This window comes from Podarcis gaigeae (genome assembly GCF_964106915.1).
Source record: "Podarcis gaigeae genome assembly, chromosome: 14".
NCBI classification, from domain to species: domain Eukaryota; kingdom Metazoa; phylum Chordata; class Lepidosauria; order Squamata; family Lacertidae; genus Podarcis; species Podarcis gaigeae.
The window spans coordinates 54,241,050-54,257,702 of NC_139690.1; the positions used below are offsets into that span (position 1 = coordinate 54,241,050).

Here is a 16,653-nt window from a genome sequence, read left to right on the forward strand (position 1 = left end):
ATTAAGAACGTGTCACAAAATACCCCTACAATGAAACACCAGTCTGAATGGCTTCCTTGTTTCATCATCATCATCATCATCAATGCCCTCCATCTAAATGAGTTGCCTCAGCCATACTGGGCAGCTCCCAAGAAATACAATGAAACATCAACCTTAAAAAACATCCCTTAACAGGGCTGATTTCAGTTGCCTTCTAAAAGTCAGGTACTTGTTATCTCCTTGACATCTGATGGGAGGGTGTTCCACAGGGCGGGCGCCACTGCCAAGAAGGCCCTCTGCCTGCTTCTCTGTAACCTCACTTCTCACAGTCAGGGACCCATCAGAAGGTCTTGATAGGTAGACTTCAGTCTCAGAGAAAGAGTTTTCTAGGGAAGTCATTCTTGTTCCCCCAGCATATGCATGCTCTCCTATGACCTCCCAGAGGATTTGGAGTAGCAAAGTAGAGAAATAATGTAGACTGAAAAACTAATAGAGCCATCACTTGTCACTGTATTGAGTTTTGTAGGTCCTGAAGATATTTTTAAATGGGTTTTGAAAATCCAGCTGATGAACCTCTTTCCAGATATCTGAATATGGTCAAAATATAGATTCTAAAATGTTTGGGCCCCAGACCTTTTTTTTTTGTAAAATAATTTTTTATTAGTTTTCAATAACAAAAATCCAATATATGCCACATTGTATCAATACCAAATTACCCCACACATTTCCCATTAACATTTTAAAAAATAACCAAAAGAAAACATTATTACCACCACCACCCCATCCCTGGACCTCCCTCCACCCCCTCTTCTCGTTCTTTAAATAAACCAAAACATCTTACATTCCAGATCCCTTTACCCAATTTTCCAACTACTAAACAATTAAACTTGTGATATACTGCACAGAGATTTTAGACACCCAACCGCTTTATACATTACACAACCAAGCTTACAGACTATTTCCCCTTTTAAAATTATCCTTTTTGTTGCTCTTTGCAAATGTTTAATCCATGTCTACTGATGTCCTGATTTATTTACAACTGCTAGCTCCTAAATAAAAACCATTTCCCAGATTGTGATTCTACGTTAAAATTTGGACTTTCACATTATAGCAAAAATGAAAAAATTCAGGGCAATGCCCAATATCAGGAATATGTAGATAAATTTACTCTAACTTGAGCAGAGGCAGCTTGGACCTACTGAGCTAAGTGTCACATATTCCTAACTACTCTTCAAAAGAGAAAATATGAGTTGTAGGACTCCAGGGAGGTGAAGTGGGTGGAGTCCTCACAGTTTCAATAAAAATGCAACTTCAAAAACAAGGGGCACCCTGGGGAATAGTCACCCCTATCATTACCAGAATTGCTGGTTTCCATCCGACTGACAACAAAAAGTTCTTCCAGGGATCTTAAGCACATCAACCATCAGTTTCTGAAAGAAGTTACAAAAGCCTCATATTATTTTAGAACAAGAGATAGGCAAGATTTTGTATCATTTGTTAATCATCATTCCTGCTTCACATGTTAATGCATTTCTCTTTGTCTGCTGTATCTTCCACTTCCCAGATTTTATTTGAAATCCTAATTTGGCATTATTTCTGTTCCTTTGCACAAACTGATTTGCAAAGTTTGACCCTTTCTGCCTGCTTTCACATCAGGTCATTGATAACTTTAGCTGTATATGAGGTATTTTTATACCACTCACCACTAAAGAATAAAGTCAACAGAAAAATGATTTGATCCAGATTATTTTCATGAAAGCTAGCTCCTGCTGAAATCAGTCCTGATCAAAGCCACATACAATTCTGCAGCGGGAAACATGCAAAGCTGCTTTTCGTGGGAAGACCCTTTTCACAGAAGGATCCTGCTGGTTGTGATATTGCTGCTTGTGCTGCTGTGTCATAGTGTTTGCCAGGCATATTCCATGAATTGCAGCATACGTGACGATCCCCTCCCTATTCCTCATGAGTTTTACCTGCCGGGAGACCTGGTCATCAGTGAAATTGTTTCTCAGGTCTTCTTGCTCTACAATCTCCTCTCTTTCATGGAACAGCCGACACAGATTGTGATTGATGAGCCAATGTAAGTCTCTCTCTCTCTCTCTCTCTCTCTCTCTCTCTCTCTCTCTCTCTCTCTGTCTCGCATAAACACACACACACACACTTGTTGCAACGTATGTTCAGAATATAATTACTGGGAATATGTCTTTAAGGAAAAGGGTTCATTTTTGGAGTGAGAAAAGTGTTGTGTCAGAAGCTTATTCATATCTATTTAGCCTTCCGCATTATACAGTTAACACAAAGCATTAGTGAGTTTTCTCACACAAGTGCCATTGAAGTGTAAGGATCTTCAGTACTTCCACTGGGCTATTTGTGACTCTAGGTGGAGGAATTTGCATGTATTTGTTTTTCTCCACACTACTTCTTCTTACTCTTTGTTCCCTACCATCCTTGGCCTTCATCTGTATCCCATCCCATTGTCTTTCAGTCACCTGGTCTTTTAAATTTTCATTTCATATTATTTTGGTCTAGGTATACCACCCTATTCCATCCTTCCTCTTGATTTCTTCCTGCCCTTCCTTCAGCCTACTCCAAATACATTAATAAATAATAATAATACATTTTTATTTGTATCCCGCTCTCCCCAGCCAAAGCCAGGCTCAGAGCGGCTAACATCATCTAAATAAGACAATATGCATAATACAATATACAATACATTGGACCCACAATCAAATCTGATGATAGTATGTGTATGAGAGGAGCATTTGGAAATATTCTCTGGATGCCTCTTCTGGTGCATTTAAATATGTAGAGGTAATATATTATGGGGTGTGTGTGCATGTAATTTTTAAATTGGTCATAAGACATATTGTATTACACTGTTTGCAAATATATAGACTTCCAGTTGTACCTCTCACTTCCTGTCTTCTCTGATTTCATCACTAAGTGGGGGACGCTCTTCAGTTACCTTGCTATATGCAGATAATAAATAATCCCTTCTTACTTGATGCAATTTTATCTTATTTATTGTTTGTAATAACTGAAAGATGAGCTGAGAGATGAAGAGGACACACATATTTTTCTTGCTTCTCTCAGTATTTGTGTCATCTACTACTTTTATTACAGTTCAGTGCCAAAGAACTACCAGCACATCCTGGCCTTAGCATTTGCTGTCCAAGAGATCAATGAAAATCCCAACATTTTATCGAATCTCTCTCTGGGATTTCACACCCTCAATAGCTACTACACTGCAAAGATGACCTATAAGGCCACCCTCAGCCTCTTTTCTGCACAGCATCGCTTTGTCCCCAACTTCAAGTGTCACAACCACAACAACCTGATAGCTCTCGTTGGAGGATGCATCTCTGAAATCTCTGCCAACGTGGCCGTCATTTCAGCCATCTACAAGACTCCACAGGTAAGCTGTGTGCATGCAAGTAAAGATAGTTCAGAGTTGTGGCACAATATCATGATTTCAAAAACATGGCCTGTGATATTTTGGATAGCCAACTGGTTAAATGCAGTCCAAGTGATAATACTACCAGGTTTATTCACAGCTCTTTGGAAACTGGGCTGATCATAGAGGTAAATCAGACTTCAGATAAATTTGCAGTGAAGTGACTCAGGGCTTTGTCACTCTCCAGATGTGGTTCAACATTTTTATCCATGATTTACTCCAGAGCTGGGAACTCTCAGGATGCTGTGGGACACAGAGGCTGGGGAGAACTCTTCTGAGGGAAAGATGTGGGGCCCTGTAGAGAAACCCAGGACAACCAAATATCTGGAGGAATCAGCAATAGTCCTCAAGCCACTTCAAGTCCCTCTTCACATCAATGACTCACTTGGCCCACTAATTGCCTCCTTCCCAATATTAAAGCCTTGTCATATTCCCCTATTTCCCCTTTTGTCTCATGGACCTAAAGTTGGATAGTGGCAGCTAGAGATGGAAAATTTCTTAAAATCAATCAGAAGAGGGAGGTTTGAGGAAGTTGCACATTTTTTTTTTGCAGAAGCCGATCTCATGACTCACAGGCAAGAGCTTGTGAACAGTCTTCAGTACTGATCTTTCTATAAACTTCTCACTCCAGAGTTCTCTTCAGGTTTTTCAATCTTTGACGTGAACCTCATAGCTCTGCTCAGCTCACTCTCACCGTGTTTGCAGTTCCCATCCTATCCAAGATGATTGTTGTATATTGGAACTATCTGCGCCATTTCTAGCATATTTAAGTGATGGGTTTTTTATTATTATTCTGTTCCCTGCACTGGCATTAAAAAACAAAGTTAGAGAAGAAATTTTAATACTTTTTTTTAAAAAAAAATCTTATTTCTTTAAGAATTATTTTCAACAATCAACAAAACTACCCTCAAAATAACTTTGTATCACAATGTTACATAAGTAAATGTAAGTATAATATTTATTCAGAAAAAAATTAAAAATGTACTTGAAGTTGGTTTTGCACGAGATAATTCTTTCCATGGCAATATTGTATAAAGGACCTCCAGTTTTCCCAGCATCTATTTCTATATTAATTGCCACTTTTGAGTTTAAATAAAATGTATTTTTTGGCCATTCTTATCAAATACCAAAACTTCATCAAACCCTTCTTTCCAGGAAATAAGAAAAGTAACTTTCCATTTTAAAGCCCATACCATCGTCGCAGCTATGATAGGTGACATATAGCTCAACAACATCCATGGCCATCGTACCCACTAAGGGCCAGACTGAAGTAGCTACATGAACCAAACCAGCATAATGAAAACTGTGGGCACTAAATGAGCAGAGACATAGCAGGGAGCCCTATTCCTACTGTAGCCAAATCTGTGGGAAGCCAAATCTCCTTGCTACCAGAAGGCAGTATCAAGCGAGGAAGGCAGGGAAGCGTCTACCCCGGAGCATGACAAAAATCCAGATGCAAAAAAAGTGTTTCAGGAGATGGTGGATGCTCTTATTGTAGATGTAATCTTCTCTGTCTGCTCTGGACACTACCTAAGTTAACAGCTCTGTGCTGAGATCTTTCCTTTCCAACCTTCTGGCTCAGCTCACCAATTCCCTGTTTCAGCTCTGACTGCCAGAGACGGGTCTGGTCATGCTCTGGAACATTTGTTCTATTGTATATAAACTTCTGGGGGTGACGTGATAGTGGCTAAATGGTTTGGTGGCAAAACAGAGAAGACCATGTGAAGAATACTTGTGCATTTTATTTCAGCTCACTTATGGATCATTTTTGCCAATACAACATGCCAACACTTTATACCCCTTTTTGTACCAGATGGTCCCAAATGAAGCCCAACAGCACATCGGGGTTGTGCAGTTACTCAAACATTTTGGATGGACATGGATTGGACTATTGGCTGTGGATGATGACAATGGGGACAGGTTTTTGCTGACAATGGTCCCAATGCTTGATGAAAACGGCATCTGTTATGCCTTCATCATGAGAATACCAAAATGGAATTATGTGGATGAGATGATAGAATATGTTTCACAACGCATAGAACACTATGTAACTGTCTTCAAGGAGAAAGCCAATGTATTTTTTGTATATGGAGAACCGCCATCCTTTCAGGTTTTGAGAATGTTGTTCTTTGTAGCACCATTCATGGAATTGCCACCTCTTGGAAAAGTCTGGATTGTTACATCTCACTGGGATTTTGCATCACACTCTATTCAAAAGATTTGGGATTTACAAACCTTCCATGGGTCCATATCTTTCACAGTTCACTCAAATCAGCCTGAGGGTTTCCAAAAGTTCCTTCAGATGGTAAGACCTTTGTGGTTCAAAAGAGATGGCTTTATTCAAGACTTCTGGGAACAGGCTTTTGACTGTTTGCTAACAACGTCCAAGGAGTGGGAAGGAGAGGATAATAAAACCTGCACTGGGGAAGAGAATCTGGAGAGTCTTCCTGGAGGTTTGTTTGAAATGAAAATGACTGGCCACAGCTACAATGTCTACAATGCTATCTATGCTGTGGCACATGCTCTGAATGCTATATTCAAATTCAAATCCATGCATAGAAGATTGGAAGTAGGACGAAAATCGGCATTTCAGAATGTGGAACCATGGCAGGTAATTAAACCAGATTTTTTTTAGGTAACCATGTTCCCACCCCATGGCTGCCTCCCTACAGTCAGGATGAGAGAAGACTGAGAGGAGATGTAATAGCCATTTTCAGGTATCTTAAGAGCTGTCTAATGGAAGAAGAAGAAGAAGAAGAAGAAGAAGAAGAAGAAGAAGAAGAAGAAGAAGAAGAAGAAGAAGAATAGTAGTAGTAGTAGTAGTTGTTTGGATTTGATATCCCACTTTATCACTAGCCGAAGGAGTCTCAAAGTGGCTAACATTCTCCTTTCCCTTCCTCCCCCACAACAAACACTCTGTGAGGTGAGTGAGGCTGACAGACTTCAGAGAAGTGTGACTAGCCCAAGGTCACCCAGCAGCTGCATGTGGAGGAGCGGAGACGTGAACCGGGTTCCCCAGATTACAAATCTATTGCTCTTAACCACTACACCACACTGGCTCCCAGTACACCACACAGGCTCCACACTGGAAGATGGAGCAAGCTTGTGTTCTCCTGCTCTGGAGGGTAGGATCCAAACCAGAGGGGTCAAGTTACAAGAAAGCATATTTTTGTAAGAAAGGAGGAGAGGAGAGAGGTGCAGTGGTGGAGAGGAGGAATGGAGGGAAGAGAGCTGGCTTTTTGAAATTCCTGCCAGCAGATGGTGCAATGCGTGCAGAGGAGGTATACCAAGCCATATGAGGAACACTTAGGAGAGATGGGAGAGACTGAGAGGGAATGAGATAACTATCTTCAAGTATCCATAGGCTGTCCCATGGAATATGGTGCAAGATATCATGAATGAGCCAGCCCCCAGGGAAAGTTTGCAACCAGCTAAAGGAAACAGCCAGGAACAGAGAGGGTCGTGAGCCGGAACCCTGCCAATGCTCTTGGGAAGTACAAAAAGAAGGAAGCAGTTTAGCAAGTGGTAAAGAATTAAAAGACAGCTTCTCAGAGAGTGGAGAAGAGACGGGAGCTGACCCTATCTCTCCACAGTCTCGGCGAATGGGAGGGCTACAAGACAAGAACCAAAACAAGATGTCATAAGTGAAAGTTCAGCTGCTTCTGGTCTCGCAGGAGGCAGTCAGAAGAGTCATCATGATTGATTAGGCTGGCGGCATGTTAGAGACGTCTGGAGAACTCTCTTTTTGCAGTAAATCTTACCTTTTAATTAACCACGCTTGCTATGTTATCAAGTGGGAAACTGAGACTCCTGACACAACCTTGCTTTCCCCTGCTCTAGAGGGTAGGACCCAAAGCAAGGAATTCAAGTTACAAGAAAGGAGATTCTGAATGAACATCAGGAAGAACTTTCATTATTATTTTTAGTAGTAGTACCCGCCCTGTGGAACGCCCTCCCATCAGATGTCAAAGCGATAAATAACTACCTGACATTCAGACGACATCTTAAGGCAGCCCTGTTCAGGGAAGTTTTTAATCTGTGATATTTTAGTGTATTTCTGGTTTTTATGGAAGCCGCCCAGAGTGGCTGGGGAAACCCAGCCAGATGGGCAGGGTACAAATAATAAATTATTATTAGTAGTAGTAGTAGTATTTATTAGGTTTTTCAAGAACGTTAAATCAATTTATTTCACATACTCATATATATATATTTACTTCCCAACCCTCCCATGTTGTTGTTTTTATTCTTATCCTTAATCACTGTATTATACTTGTCAGGAAGAACTTTCCGACATGAAGAGCTGTCATGGATGCTTGAGCTGAGATTCTTGCATTGCAGGGGGAACTCTCTTGCCATCTATCTAGAGGACAAAACAGAAACAAAGGGGATAAGATTTTAAGGAATAATGATGTGGGCTTTGGGGTCAGCTAGGCTGCTTATCATTACCAACTGTTGCAGTTTTTCTATTTCCTTTGCCTTTTTTGTACTAGATAGACAATAGATAGATAGATGATAGACGATAGATAGATGATGATGATGATGATAGATAGATGATATAGATAGATAGATATAGATAGATAGATGATAGATAGATAGATAGATAGATAGATAGATGATAGATAGATAGATAGATAGATAGATGATAGATAGATAGATAGAGAGAGAGAGAGATAGATAGATAGATAGATAGATGATAGATAGATAGATAGATAGATAGATAGATAGATGATAGATAGATAGATATAGATAGATAGATATAGATAGATAGATAGATAGATAGATAGATAGATAGATAGATAGATATAGATAGATAGATAGATATAGATAGATGATAGATAGATAGATAGAGATAGATAGAGATAGATAGATATAGATAGATATAGATAGATAGATGATAGATAGATAGATAGATAGATAGATAGATAGATAGATAGATAGATATTGTCAGGACTGCCGCTAGGTCCCAGCTCACAGAGGACCAACGCCCAGTGGATGTTATATACAAAAGTCTTTATTAAAGTTTAGTTTCCATTTCCAAGCTCTGGGCGCGCAGACCCACGTCTCTACGCTAGACCGGCTAAGTCCCCTCTGACTCACTGCTCCACCCACACCAGTTTAAGATTCTAGCCCGGCTCCACCTCCTACACTGCTCTTTCCTTCGCTGGGTCTTTCTGCCCTCTGGGGTTCCCTCCTTCCTGGACTCCTCTGACGCTGAGCCTCCTGAGTCTTGCCCCTCCCTCCGGCGGGCTTTAGGACCTGGCTCCCTTCCCGGGCTCCCCGCTGTGCCGCGCTCCTGTACATTTGAACTTGGCGCGCGCGCCCAGCCGGTGACTTTCCTTCTGACCGTTTCCCCGCTTCCTGATGTGGGTGTTGCCAAACCTGACTCCTCTCCTCCCTCTGGTGGTGAGGACACTGGTCCCGACTCCTGGGACTCCCCCTCCCCACTGCGCTCTGGTGGAGACGCTGGTCCTGATCTCCAGCTGCTGCTCAGGGACTCCCCGCTGGCCCCTTCCTCCTGGGGCTTCCCCCCTGGACCCCCCTTCGCTCTGGCCACCGGCGCTCCCTTCTGTGAGTCCTCCGATTCGCTAGAGAGGTTTGTGGAATAACTCTGGCCACTGTCACTGCCTGCGCCCCCCTCGTACTCCTCCTCCTCACTCTCCATTTGCTCCCCCTCCTGTGTCTCTCCTTCTGAACCCCTGACAGATATAGATAGATGATAGATTAGATAGATAGATAGATAGATAGATAGATAGATAGATAGATAGATAGAGATAGATATAGATAGATAGATAGATAGATAGATAGATAGATAGATAGATAGATAGATATAGATAGATAGATAGATAGATAGATATAGATGATAGATAGATAGATGATAGATAGATAGATATAGAAGATAGAAGATGATAGATAGAAAGAAGATAGATAGATATAGATATGATAGAAAGATAGATACATAGATAGAGGAAAGACAGACAGACAGACAAATTGAATTCATAATTATCTTTGAATATCTTTAAGTTTTCTGCTGTTAACCATACCCCTAAATATTTAACCTTCTTTTCTATCATTCTGTGATCTGTTGTAATGATTCTTTAGATTGTTCTGTAATATTTTTCACCAATGTTTTAGTTTTTGTTTTATATAGCTTAATACCGGCTACTTGCCCAAATTCCTGAATCTTATCTAACAGCCTTGGTATGCTGACCAGGGGTTCTTCAACTGTTATCATAAGGTTGTCTGAAAAAGCTTTCAGTTTATATGCTTTACTCCCCACCGTAATTCCTTTTATTCCTCCATCTGCTCTTATATTTCTCGCCAGGATCTTTTAGACTAGTATAAGCAGTAATGGTGACATGGGACAAATCTGTCTTGTTCCCTTTGTAATTCCACATTATTCAGTTCCTACATTATTCACAATCAGCATGGCTTTCTGCTGATTCAATTTCTCTAAGGAATGGCTCTCCAAATTCCATCATTTCTATTGTCTTTTTTCATAAAAGTCCAAGAAACATTATCAAAGACCTTCTCTGCATCAATAAACATCAAAGCCACTTGCTTTTCATTCCTGGCCTCCAGATACTCTTTTATGTCTATTATATTCCTTATATTATCTTTCATCTAGCAGCCAGGTAGAAAGCCAGCTTGATCTTGGTGGATTGTTTCTTTTAACACTGTTTTCAAACAGTTTGCCAAAATATTGGCAAATAATTTGCAGTCATTATTCAATAGTGAGATCGGCCTGTATTTTTAACTAAAAGTAAATCTGAATCCTGTTTCGGAATTAATGTAATAGAAGCAAGAATCTGGCAATTGGCTCAAATTCATTATCCTATTCATTACATCTTTCAATGGTTGTGCCAACTGATCTTGCAGATTTTTTGAAATATTTAGCTGAAAGTCCATCTGGTCATGGCAATTTCTCTAATTTAGCTTGTCCTCTTGCTTGTTGCAGTTCCATCATCATTACTGGTGCATTTAAAAGATTTATCTTTTCTTTTGGAATCTTTTGTAGGTCATTCTGCTTTAAATATGGATCAATTTTATCTTCATTTCCCATCTAACTTCCTTGCTTTTTTAAAAAAAAACTACCATGCTAGCAATTTTCCTGGTTTGTTTGCAAACTCAAAATTTGTCTGTTTTATCAATTTTATTTTCCATTCAATTTCTTGATTTACCAACATTGAAAATTAGGTTTGTAACATCTTTATATTCTGTTTTGTTGATTCATTTCCTGGTTTTTTAATTATTTGTTTTTCGTGTTTAATCAGTTCATCTAGTAACTCTTTCTTTTTCTTCCCTCTTCTCTCTCTTTTTTTTGCAGAGTATTTTTTTGTATAAAAAAACCTCTCATTACTGCTTTAATTGTGCCCCAAACCACATTTATATCCACACATTGCTTCAAATCTAGTTCAAAATAATCTCTCAGGGTTTTCCCCTGCTTTCTGCAAGGTAATTTTTATTGTCTAATAAGCCTTCATTTAGTCTCTACCTGAAGGTGAATTTTCTTCTCTTCTTAGTTCCAACAGTAATGAATTATACTCCAAGAGTGCCCTAGGTTGTGTTTCCACTTTTTTAGTTCTTAATGTTAGTTCATTAGATACCCATACTGATTAGATATCCATACCGAGTTGATTCTTCCTGCAGATTAATTTGGCTCTGAGAAAAAAGTAAATTCTCTGTCCAATGGGTGTTTGAATCTCCAGTTAATTTAAGATTTTCTGCCATAGACTATTTTTTTCTTCAATCCAGGTCCATCAATTTCTACAGAGCATTGTATTCAACAACAGTGCTGGAGATATTGTATACTTTAATGAAAATGCAGAATTAGTTGTTGGTTTCGATGTTACAAACTGGAGGATTTACCCCAATGGTTCAGTGGTTAGAGCCAAAGTTGGAAAACTGAACCCTCAGGCTCCTTTTGGCAAGGAGTTAACCATTTATGATGATCAGATTGTGTGGCATAAAAGCTTTAATCAGGTGAGATGTAGCAGTCTGAGACCAGAGCTGGATGTACACTGACCTTTTTAATGTCATTAGAATGATTTTAACTATATCATTCCAAAACATAATTGCTTAAAAAAGCGTTCATTACTTACAAAACATCTGTTCCCCTCTCGTGTCCCATTTTAATAATGCATTCTCAACGTTCTAAGCTAAACGTAATGTGGCTCTTACATTTTGAAAATCTTTCATTAACCCTTTCTTAATCTTATAAAGCATGAGTGTAGATCCATCCCCCCAAAAAATCAAAATCAACGCTGGGTCCCCTAATGTTGTTGGACTACGACTCCCATCACCATCAGGCAGGATAGCCAATGATCAAGGATGATGGGAGGTGTAGTATAATCTGCTAACATCTGGAGAATGGAGTCAGAATGACAGAGAGGCAAACAAGTTTCAGCACTTTTGAAAGTTTCTTCCTTTTTCCAGAATTTGTTTTGGTCAAATCCTGCATTATCTCTTTTCTTGTTTAATTACTTTATCTCTGCTTGATATTTCCATATTCTGGGCATGATGACAGTAATCCACTCCACGTTAGGCAGAGTAAATAATTCACACAACTGAAACCTGGCCCCCTAGTCTCTTGTCATGGACCCCTATTTATGCGGTTTTCACCTGTGGCCCCTTTGGAATATCCTGGGGGCCTCCAGGGGGCTATATGGCCCCTGGTTGAGAAATGCTGATTTAGGGTCCACAGACCCAGCTGGCCCATGCACACTCTCTTCATCATGAGAGTTCATATATTCCTACTAAGCTCCTGTTCGTGTTTCTGTGCAGGTGCTGCCAGTTTCTGTGTGCAATGACAACTGCTATCCCGGCTCCAGCAGGAAAAAGAAGGAGGGAGAGAAATTCTGCTGCTATGATTGTTTTCCATGTCCAGAAGGGACGATCTCTAATCAGAAGGGTAAGAGGCAACATGGACAGAGATATCAAGACACTCACTTAGCATAATATGCTCGCTCCTCCTTACTTTGGAAAATGTATGTTCCCTTGAATGCATTCTGCAATACATACGTTAAAGAAAACTAAACAAGCAGCTTTATTTAAAAATTATGTTTCAAACAAACAAGGACATTTTGACCTTATGCCAGTCACTATCTTACCAAACAGGAGGGGCGGGAAATGTCCAGTAGCACCTCTGAGACCAACTAAGTTTGTTCTTGATATGAGCTTTTGTGTGCATGCAAACTTCTTCAGATACACTGAAACAGAAGTCACCATACCTTTATATTGTGAAGATCTAATGAGAGGAGTGATATATGCTGCATTGAGATAATTGGAAAAAAGATAGTGTCAGGGGTCCTGACAGATAGGATTAAATAACAATATATTTTCCATTAAACAATATATTTTCCAATATATTTTCCATTAAATAACAATATATTTTCCATTAAAACACAGACTATTAAGGGGTCATTAAATCACACACATCAGCAATGCGATCAATGAGATGAATATTTTAAAATTGTGAAAGCGGGATTCATTCTCAGGGAAGCGAGACACAATGGTAACAGCAAGAAACTTTATTGAACTAACAGAACTGGCAAACAGGGGCATAGCAACTGCTTTTATACATTTCTGAAGGGCTAGGCCACTCCCACTCTCAGTGTGATTGGCTGTCTAAACTCCCAAGCTACGCATCATAATTTAGAGTTTAAGGGCTAATGGCAGTAGCCCAAATCCTGAAATGTTCTGTGATTGGATATCATGTATTGAATCAGAACACAGGGGCTCAGAAGCCTTATTCCAGACTTGGAGGAGGAGGAGAAATTGGTTATGGTATGGTGGGCCCAAGATATTGGACACCATATATATACGAACGAATGGAAAAGGCTGCGGAAGAAGGACATCAGGTTCAATGCATGTTATAATCTTAGAGAAAATGTGATGAAGATGTTATACAGATGGTACCTAACCCCAGCCCAATTGGCCAAGATGTATAAGAATAGTTCAAATGCTTGTTGGAGGTGTAAAAATGAGGTAGGTACCTTTATGCACACGTGGTAGGAGTGTAATAGGATAAGAGGGTTTTGGGATGTTATATATAATGAACTCAAAAAGATTTTCAAATTCTCAATTTCAAAAAAACCTGAACCTTCCGGTTAGGTATCATGTCCATGGAGATTAAGAAAAATCTTAGACCTCTTTTTATGTATGCAACCACAGCGGCTGGAAATTGGATAACAAGGAACTGGAAAGGTGATAACATTCCCACAAAAACGGATTGGCAAGAGAAAATGATAGAATATTTACAACTTGCCCAAATGACAGGGAGAATAAGAGGAAACTCAATAGAGAAAGTTAATAAAGATTGGATAATATTTAAAGAATATCTTAAAAACTACTGTGACAATGTTAATCTCCTGACAGACTTAGAATGAATCTTGAATTATAGAGAAAGTACATAGTAAATTTTTCTTGATAATAAATGGGAAAGAAAACAATAACAATGAAATGTGTATAGACTAACAAAATGTAAAATAGCACAATGAGAGGAATCAGAAATTAGTGTCTATGGTGTGTCTATGTTGTGGTGTGTATTGTATGTATTGTCTAAGTTATATGTAAATTTACATATAATAAAGGTTATTTAGAATCCAGATTCAAGCTCTGGCAAACCAGACCACTTTCACTGCCTGCCATAACCGATTCTTTCAGGTAGATGTAGGTCATTATCTTGACATTTTTAATTGTTCCATCTTCTCCCCCTCCACCCTCCAGATATGGATGCCTGTGTCAAGTGCGCAGAAGAAAACTACCCAAACCAGGACCAAACAGGGTGTATTCCAAGGGGGCTGAGCTACCTCTCCTACCAAGAAAAGTTAGGGCTCAGCTTAGCTGTCTCCGCTCTGGCTTTCTCCCTGATCACCACCTTCGTGCTGGTGACTTTTGTGAAGCACAAGGACACTCCCATCGTCAAAGCAAACAACCGCAGCCTCACCTACCTCCTCCTCATCTCCCTCCTTCTCTGCTTCCTCTGCTCCTTGCTCTTCATTGGTCAGCCTGGAAAAGGGACCTGCCTCTTCCGACAAATGACTTTCAGCATCGTCTTCTCGGTGGCCCTTTCCAGTATTCTGGCCAAAACCATCACTGTGGTTCTAGCATTCATGGCAACCAAGCCAGGATCCAGAATGAGGAGATGGGTGGGGAAGGGGCTGGCCAATTGCGTGGTCTTTTCCTGCTCTTTCCTTCAAGCTGGCATTTGCACCCTTTGGCTAAGTGCTTCCCCTCCATTCCCAGATACAGACATGCAGTCACTGAAGAGTGAGATCATCCTGGAATGCAATGAGGGTTCAGCTGCCATGTTTTATTGTGCTTTGGGCTATATGGGTTTTCTGGCCGTTGTGAGTTTCCTTGTGGCTTTCCTGGCCAGAAAGTTACCTGACAGTTTTAACGAGGCCAAATTTATCACGTTTAGCATGTTGGTTTTCTGCAGTGTTTGGCTGACCTTTGTTCCAACCTACCTGAGCACCAAAGGGAAATACATGGTAGCCGTGGAGGTCTTCTCCATCTTGTCCTCCAGTGCTGGGCTACTGGGTTGCATCTTTTTCCCTAAATGCTACATCATTGTGCTGAGGTCTGACCTGAACAACAAGGAAAGCCTAATAAGGGGAAGAAAATAGTGTGTTTGTGTGTGTGTGTGTGTGTGTGTGTGTGTCTATATCTTAGAGCTTGAGGAGTCCTGGGATATCATTCACTCTGACCTCTGATCTTGATCTTTGAATAAATTTGTGTCTCATCAGTTTCCTCTGTGTTGGTGTCTTATTCTTGACCACCTCCAGATGGGGGAACTCTATTTTCTGGACCATGATCATGATCTGGATGTGGATGCAGGGCAGGGCAAATCAGGTTTGGGTTAGTTTGGACCCTATAGAGTCTGATCCAGATTTATAAATCAGGGCCAGAAACTGTGCATAACTGCCAAAAACATAGATTGATCAAAAAATATTAGAGGGGTCCAGGCCCCCTCAGATCAATGGGCACTGCCATTCAAATGCTGTGAGTGTGCCACTTCTTGTGACCAATTATGTGGGGTGGGGCTTACCTGCCCCCCCCCATATTTTATTCAAGTTGGCACCCCTGGAATTTAGGGTGTGATGCAGGGAACAAATTTAGCAATAACTAGAACCTCTCCTAGGGGACGCGGGCGGCGCTGTGGGTAAAACCACAGTGCCTAGGACTTGCCGATCGTATGGTCGGTGGTTTGAATCCCCGCGGCGGGGTGAGCTCCCGTCTTTCGGTCCCAGCTCCTGCCCACCTAGCAGTTCGAAAGCACCCTTAAAGTGCAAGTAGATAAATAGGTACCGCTTTATAGCGGGAAGGTAAACGGCGTTCCGTGTGCTGCTCTGGTGCAGGCTCGCCAGAGCAGCGATGTGACACTGGCCACATGACCCGGAAGTGTCTGCGGACGGCGCCGGCTCCCGGCCTCTAGAGTGAGATGAGCGCACAACCCTAGAGTCTGACAAGACTGGCCTATACGGGCAGGGGTACCTTTACCTTTACCTTGCAACCTCTCCTTAGGACAGAAGCGGCCTTCAACCTCCTCATCAAGTGCCACTGACTAAATATATCTCAAAGAAGAAAATAATTGTTGTAGAGTTCAAAAAAGAAAAGAAAGGAAAAATTTTGCCATTCATTATGCAACTTCAAATGTCATCAGCACACAAGGGAAATTATAATAACACCTATCCATGCCAAAATTGCTAGTTTAGATATTCTTGTGCATTATGCAAACAAATGTCATAAACCATCAGAATTGGAAAAATAATATCCCTTATGGGCTCCATGGGAGGCACTGATGACACCCTGGGTGTCTGCAGCCACCACTTGGGTGCCCATTGCTTTAAGCCCAGATTTTTAACAGTGTGTGTGTACAACTCACCTGGGAACTTTATGGAGAAGGCTGGGTAAAGATGATGATGTTGATGTATGCCAAGTATGTGTGAGCCACGTGTGATAATTTATCTCTAGTCAGGGACAAAGCAGCCTTCCTAGCTAAGTGCAACCAACTGCATTTCACTCAAGGAAGAAAAAAATAGTAGAGTTCAGATAGAAAAAACCCCTACTACTTCAATCTCTCATGATGCAATTTCAAGGAACATCAATACTCAGGGGAAATTATCATCACACCTCTCATCGTCAAAATTACTGGTTTCCATCCTCGTACACAATGTGTGTCATTGGCAAGACCATCAGTCAGAATCTGAACAAGAAAG

At 40.7% G+C, this 16,653-nt stretch overlaps 1 protein-coding gene across 1 annotated transcript; it reads left to right on the forward strand.

The window, feature by feature from the left end:
• Positions 1-1,901: 1,901 nt before the first annotated feature.
• Positions 1,902-15,060, forward strand: LOC310831530 (vomeronasal type-2 receptor 116-like; the record flags this gene model as incomplete). Its single annotated transcript, XM_083712142.1, has 5 exons — positions 1,902-2,059; positions 3,103-3,394; positions 11,186-11,413; positions 12,215-12,341; positions 14,159-15,060. The coding sequence occupies 5 exons, from the start codon at positions 1,902-1,904 to the stop codon at positions 15,058-15,060; spliced, it is 1,707 nt and encodes a 568-aa protein (XP_083568268.1).
• Positions 15,061-16,653: the final 1,593 nt, after the last annotated feature.